The 6,912-nt window shown below is 49.9% G+C and overlaps 1 protein-coding gene across 1 annotated transcript; it reads left to right on the top strand.

The window, feature by feature from the left end:
* The first annotated feature begins 752 nt into the window (after nt 1–752).
* LOC140213691 (putative nuclease HARBI1) lies at nt 753–5,283 on the top strand. The gene is made up of 3 exons (XM_072284941.1): nt 753–1,075; nt 1,592–1,697; nt 5,227–5,283. The coding sequence occupies exons 1-3, from the start codon at nt 753–755 to the stop codon at nt 5,281–5,283; spliced, it is 486 nt and encodes a 161-aa protein (XP_072141042.1).
* The last annotated feature ends 1,629 nt before the right edge of the window (nt 5,284–6,912 follow it).

The following is a 6,912-nucleotide window of genomic DNA, read 5'->3' as shown; positions in this document are numbered from 1 at the left end:
GTGATCGCTGCGCCGTAGCGCGTCTGGTGGAAAAGCGTCCCCTGCGATGTGTGCCGTGCTGTTGGCAAGGAGTCATGCGTCTGCGTGGTGGTCCCAAGCGAGATAGAGGACGATACCATCGAGGCGTCAGCCCCATGATCGCGTCCGCGTTCACGTCGCGGCCCGGCTGTCCGTGCCAATCACGACGTTTGGCTCGCGTAGATCGTTTCTCCCTCCGAGACACCGAGTTCTTTAGTTCGTTCCGCTTGCTCAGGTACACGTTTAATCTTTGTGTGACTCAACACCACGCCGAGCGAATGAGTGGGCGGTGCAAACGGAGTGTGATAACGCTATCGCGTTCCGCTCTTGAAGGCGAAGCTTAAGTGTCCTCCAATTTTTTGTCATTGCTTTAGGTTTACCTGGGCTCGGGTGGCGCTATAGGCGCGTTTATAGTCTGACGTTATCGGCGCGCAGGAGAACGTCGCTCTTTGCCGGACGCTTTGGGGCACGTTGGCAGCGTCCGGTTACGTTGGCTGCGCCAGTGCGGCGAACTTTAGACGCTGCGCCCGTTTGCACAAAGCTCTTTAGCTCAGTCTTATTCCCGTCTACAGAGCGACTTCAGTCCTAATGGAGTCTTAAGCTTCCCTAGGCATTAAGTCGCTTGCACGAAACCGTAAGCCAGCCCGCTAGATTAGGACAAGATTGGGAGGTAAGCTTCTGACGTAGTCTGCCCATGTGCAGGCTGATTCCAATCTTTATCGCGCTGTACCAAGATGGCTGCCGTGCGGCTGGCTCGACTGCAACTGATTGCCGAGCTCCTGATGCGCCGCGAACGTGTGTTCCGGGATCGCACGAACATCTTCGAAGTTTTCGACGAAGACGAGCTTCAGAGGCGTTTCCGGTTTAATCGCGCTGGCATCGCCTACCTCGCCGAGCTCCTGCGTGACAATCTTCAGCATCCCACTCGTGGGAGCAACAATTTGAGCGTTGAGCAAGAAGTGGTGCTCGCGCTGAAGTTTTTCGCTACCGGTGGTTTTTTGATCACGGCCGGCAATACTATCAACGTGCACGAATCGACGGCCAGCCGCACCGTTCGGCGAGTTGCTCTTGCTCTCGTCCGCCACTGCTCAACTTGGATACGGTGAGCCTCGCTTTATCTCTTCGCGATTTTCCTAGCTTCCTGTTGCGCATATCCCCCGCTCTTAGTACCGCACCATATGTAGCGGCTGCCTCCGTGCGTCCTTGTCAGGCAGGAGCTTTCGCAAGCGTGGCACATTAAAGTGCGGAAAAAGCGCTTTGTCGAGTGTGTCTGCAAGAAAACAAGCAGCGTACAATGCAAGGAAACGATTTAACAAAACATTATTACGCGTCTGCGTACAATTGTAAACGTAGCGATCGCGAGACGCGGTTGAGAAAATCACGTTTTTCACAGCAACTACGCAGTTCGTCGTGATCCCGGCAAACGCTTACTTTCCACCTGCGGGGCTGTGCGCTAGATCCGTATGTACAGTACTACTTGTAGGAAGGCTCGGATGTGTGCTCAGGTGTACGAGTGTAATCTCGCATGGCATCGCAATGCAATAAAAGTTGTTTGTGCTCCTCTATTTACCAGCTGGCCCTCACCGAACGAGCTGGCTGAGGTGCAAACCAACTTCTACGGTCTGGGCGGCTTCCCCTGCGTGGTGGGTGCAATAGACGGCACGCACGGCCACCGATTGGTCAGTTCCAAGCGGTATGGATATCGTGTGAGCGGCGCGCACGCTCGTAACTTAGCCGTCACGCATTTTACGCCGACCTGTCAGGCAGCATGCTCCACCGCCGCAAACCCGTAGATCACGAGACGCCCCGCATGGTACTTTGCTCCCCGCAACAGACCCTTGAGTAAACACGAGGAAAGACTCATCGCACCGATGCTCTGCTATCGTCCCTGGGACTGTAAGAAGAAACCCACGAGTAGACACGGGGGTTCGAGCGAGGCGAGAGAGAAGAGCCGGAGGCCAGCCGAACCAGAGAGACGGCACGGGGAGACGAGCGAGAGACGTGGCCGAGGAAGGCAGCAACAAGCTTCACGCCGACGCTCTGCAGATAATAAACAGTTTTCATTTGAGCAAGAATCCCACCTTTTTTCATTTGCTGTCAATCGCGACCGAGTTCGGCCCGTTCCCCATCTCATTCCCAGTTGGCGGCAAAACTTAGCGCCTAGGTACTAAAAGTACCTACCGTCTTCATTAAGTCTGGACTGTAATTCATTCTTGTCGGTTCCTACAAGCGCACTACTGCGGCCTGGAAGTCCAGTCTTAGTTTAGGTTAGGATAAGACGAGATTCGGATTTAAGTCTACACTTAGAGGCTCGCGTTTGTGCAATCGGCCCCCCAACGCGACGTGATGTGTGCGCGCTTACGATGCGTCGGACTATATTTGGCCCTTAACGGCTGGATAGGCGCGCCGACGGCGAGTCCTTTCACGGGCGAGTTCTCGCCGCCGCTCGTCGAAGGCGGCCCGTTCCTCGGGGGAATGCACAACGAGTGGCCGTCCCATCCGCTTTCGGAGATTGAACTGAACGAAAACGAAGCCGGCGCAGCTCGCGCGAAACCATTTCCAGGCCTTTCCCTCCCCGGCAGAAGTGAAACGGCTCTGATTGGTTGCTCGGGTGGCGTGAACGCGCGCCTTTGCAGCTGGAATCCTTGCTAATGACTCACGCTGCCGCGCCGGCGCAACTGTGAGCTCATCAAACCGCCCTTTCCCACAGCTGCTATGCTCTGGGGGCAACTGTATTTTTCGTGTCTACATCGCCATCGAAACTTGTGAGCCAATATAAGCTTAGCTTTAAAAGAAGCACCCTGTAGAGTGTCTGCTACACACAGTTATAAGATCGCATAATAGGATACGTGATTGTGTTATTACGTATAACATCGATGAAACGGGGGAAACGATTGGGTTAATGTAGGCGGTAAGCTTGATACAAGATTCACAGAACTTTCTTTTTGAACTTGACCACCTAAATACCTTGTGTCACATTGCGTCCCTAAGCGCACTGCGTGAGGCCTGAGGTACACGCAACTTTTCTGACACGAATTTTACAATTTTTCTTTAGCTGCCCTCAAGTACACTTCACGATTCGAGAACCTCGATTAGAACAAGTCTCAAGTGCCATAGTCTCCACTAAAGAACTTAGTTTACTCCTCTTCTACGAGAACGGCAGGAACCGCGCACATGTCTACACTGATGGCTTGACTACACCAAAAGTTCTAGAAGAACATTTGGTTATAACAAAAGAGGAAGAACACTATATACGATTCAAACCATCGCTTGTCGGTGCGTATATGATCATAGAATTTGCGGCTGTGCTCGCTACACGTTGGTTCTTTAATATAGAAAGTGCTGGTAAATAGGCCGTATTTTATTTTTAAGAACCAGCTATGGATTGCATGCAGTTGGTTACCGCATCTGTATCTCAGGAACTGCTGGCGTAAGAATTCTGAAACTTAACCCGCGCGCGAAACAAGAAGGCCGCGAAGTCATTTTTTTGGTTACCTACCCATTGAACACACTCGAAATGAATACGCAAGTGTGGCTTAACGACTCTCGAATATAGTAGACCACATGGTTCCCATTTAGCTATCCCTCATCTCCACGACACCGGTGACAAGCATTCATGGTATGCATGACATGTTAAGATCTGCATGCATTATATGATGTTATGAGGTGCATCCCTGACATAATAACATTTATGTCATGTCATGAATGACATGCCATGCATGTAATGACAGACATATTAAGGCAAGAATAACTTGACAGGATGACATGACTTGCTTGAACGATGACAAAAATTACACGACTCATTTTTACCATGGTATTTATGCCCTGTCACTCATACCTTGTCGTGCATTGGATAGAGTTTCCTACAAAAACTCACGCCATTATTCAAGTCACTCGCGTCACGGTAGCAATGAATTTCGATCTTGGTGCCTTTGAAGGCGACGAAAAGTCAGCGTTGCGTCCTTGAAGTTCCCCTCTCTGTACCGCGGTGGAACATGTGGCTTCCTTTTAAGGCCACCCGATGGCACTCGGCGAGCAGTGGTGTCAGCGGCGAAAGTATAGGTTAGGCGCAACTCTAGACACGATAGGCATCTGAGGCTTGTCGTTTGAAAGCGCTCTACATTGCTCGCACGAGCAACGTTTTCTTTGACTTGTGGAAATGGAGCGTGCGCTTTGCATTTGGCTTTTCGATCGCTCTTCTCCCGTGTCCAGCGCTCTCAGATGCTCCTACGCCCATCATAGGAGCAGTCGTCGGAAATGACATCGTGACATCACAGCGACGCCGCTCTTGGCGAGAGTTTACTGTTATAGTTCACTGCATGCCACGACTCGGTAAAGGGTCGTCCCAATGGCAAGCCCGCTGTTTTAAGCAGCGTCCGAATCCTTGGATACGCGCAATGGGGTGTTTGGTGTGGCGATGCCGCACGTGGTTTCGCCTCTGCCATTTTCACTCTCGAGAGTGAGTTACTCGTTTGACTCGCATGCTAGTCCTCTGCTCCTGAGCTTGAGGAATACTTGATCTGCCAGACTATGAGTCAGAGAATGGACGCGAACGGTTGAACATTCCGTAGGTAAGGTTGCAGAGATCGCTCACGCGCCGCCGTTTCGCATGGAATGAATACGCACAGTTAATATTTTCTGACATTCTTGAGCTATCAAGTAAAAAACGACATTCACGGCGTAAATAAGCTTGGCATGAGCAGTAAACGTTAAGAGTAGATTGATGCAAGTTCGAGAAAACTGCAACTGCACGAAAACGGAATGAACGCAAGATGCCTCGACTAACCAGTAGCGCGTCAATTTCGCGTGTATTCGAGGGCTGCTTTCAAGCACGGAGAAACCCTTTATGTAGCACGTATTGAGCAAAATAAAGCTGTATGGGGAGTTTCTCACGTTGCACTACAATTTTCTTATTGACAGTTTTCATATGGATATAATAATTGAGAATTATACTAATTAATTATTAATTAATTATTTGGGCTGAATCTAAAAATATTATGGTTGAGTAACTCCAAGCGACGGCAAACAACATTACCTTGGTTTGGTGTAGCTGCGTAGCATTTGCATATTTTTAATGCTTTGCTCAAGTTAAGTGCACCCCCCCCCCCGTATTTCTAAACTGTAACAAATTTGGTAGGGTGCTTTTTAGGCACCCTTTGAAATTCCTGTGCACTGTAAACAACCACATGTGCAAAACTACTCTCACAGTCTAGACCAGGCTTTGACGGCGATGTCACAGGGTCTGGCCGGTCGGGCAAACGGTAAAGGCTCGTTCACACAAGGACGACTCGACACCAATTTTGGTCTGCCGACTGTTGCCGACAGCGTTTTCTGTCCTGTTGGCGCCCCTGTCACACTGCACTGACATCAGCATACTGCAGACGGATCGCTGACGGCCCTGTTGGTGGAGCGCCGATTGTGCTCGCCCTATTGCTCTCCTTAGAGTGTAATTTGCTTTTGTGGGCCCAAGTTCGCCCAATAAAACGCTAGTTTCGCCATTCACCACTTTGCTTTCTTCACCGTCACAACCACGTGACAATATATCTCGCATTTCGATGCAGAAATCGAAGACCTAAGTGTGTTGATGTTCAAGCGTTTCCTTTTTTATTGTGGTTGGTGCATCATAGCCCCAGTTGTTTTGCACCATAACTAACTAACTAACTAACTAACTAACTAACTAACTAACTAACTAACTAACTAACTAGCTAACTTCTAAGGCTGAGCGACCAGGCAGCCTCATTTCCTCTTAGGCTCTTACATGACAGCGACGTGCATATACCGAAAATGGCGTTAAACCAGCTGTACCGAGCGTTTACTTTTTGCTTGTTGTACGAAAGAGCACACATTTTCTGTTCACATAGACGTCATTTTTTAACGCACTAAATATTTGTCGCAACATACTCAGTGTATGACGGTTGTCCTAAACATTTTCGATATCAATTGGGAGGAAGTAGTTGACTTAACTAACCACATGTTACTTTCAACGCAGTCCCCTCGATTTTCCACACACTTGCCCCCCCCCCCCCAAGCAATGTTCCAGTACTGGAATTCCCGCATGAAAAAAAAGTGCAGTGATTAAGGTTCTTTACAGCGCTAACCTTCTCACCCTCACAGGGCTACGGCGCGAATGACGTCACTGTCACTGAAAAAGTGAATCCCGGAGAGTGTTCTTCGTGTCTTACGTGGCGAGATGGAAATTGGGTATATATATATATATATATATATATATTGCCACATGGTGCGGCACAGCAAGGGGACTGAAGAAGAGGAAAACGAGGTTCGTCTCGGCATCGTGCGTCGACGCTTACGTTTCGTAAAGTGCGAACGCCTGGATCCCAATTCAGCGTGTATACTACAGCAGGGTATACGCGACAATTTGGTGGAGCTTCTGGGTACACTCAACTTATGCAGGAGACCCAACTGGGTAGTAAGAACCTCGCCCCACAATTGGAGTTGACTCCAGTTCACCACACAAGCCGGCGAATCCGAGGCCTCGCCCCAGAATTTGGAAATCTCCAGGAAAAAGTGATGACGGCGACCACTGCGACTTCTACGGAAATAGTGACACTGACTTACCTAACGCTGCTGAACCCCGAAGTGCCGACGGCTTTCCATGGCAACGCATTTGAAGACGTGGAACACTTGCTGGCGGAGTTCGAGCGCGTGGCTTCGTTTAACGAGTGGGACAACAACGCCAAACTCAGGAACGTCTACTTCAGAATCCAGAATGGTGCTCGCACGTGGTTTGTGAGGCACGAAAATGCCCTGTCATCCTGGCCTGAGTTCCAGTGCAAGCTCCTGGAGACTTACTCTAGCCCCGATCACCGGGAAAAAGCGGAGCGAGCCCATCAGTCACGTGTTCGAAAGCCCAACGAGAGCGTCACGATGTACGAG

The sequence above is a fragment of the Dermacentor andersoni genome, chromosome 10, assembly GCF_023375885.2.
Source record: "Dermacentor andersoni chromosome 10, qqDerAnde1_hic_scaffold, whole genome shotgun sequence".
NCBI lineage: Eukaryota > Metazoa > Arthropoda > Arachnida > Ixodida > Ixodidae > Dermacentor > Dermacentor andersoni.
Note: the sequence above shows the minus strand (reverse complement) of the source record. Positions and strands in the feature narration are given on the sequence as shown.

Coding starts and splice junctions, on each gene's coding strand:
- LOC140213691 (XM_072284941.1), top strand. CDS start 753: ATGGCTGCCGTGCGGCTGGCTCGACTGCAACTGATTGCCGAGCTCCTG. Junction 1,076..1,591: donor ACGGCCAGCCGCACCGTTCG/GCGAGTTGCTCT, acceptor TCTATTTACCAG/CTGGCCCTCACCGAACGAGC. Junction 1,698..5,226: donor GCACGCACGGCCACCGATTG/GTCAGTTCCAAG, acceptor CTACTCTCACAG/TCTAGACCAGGCTTTGACGG.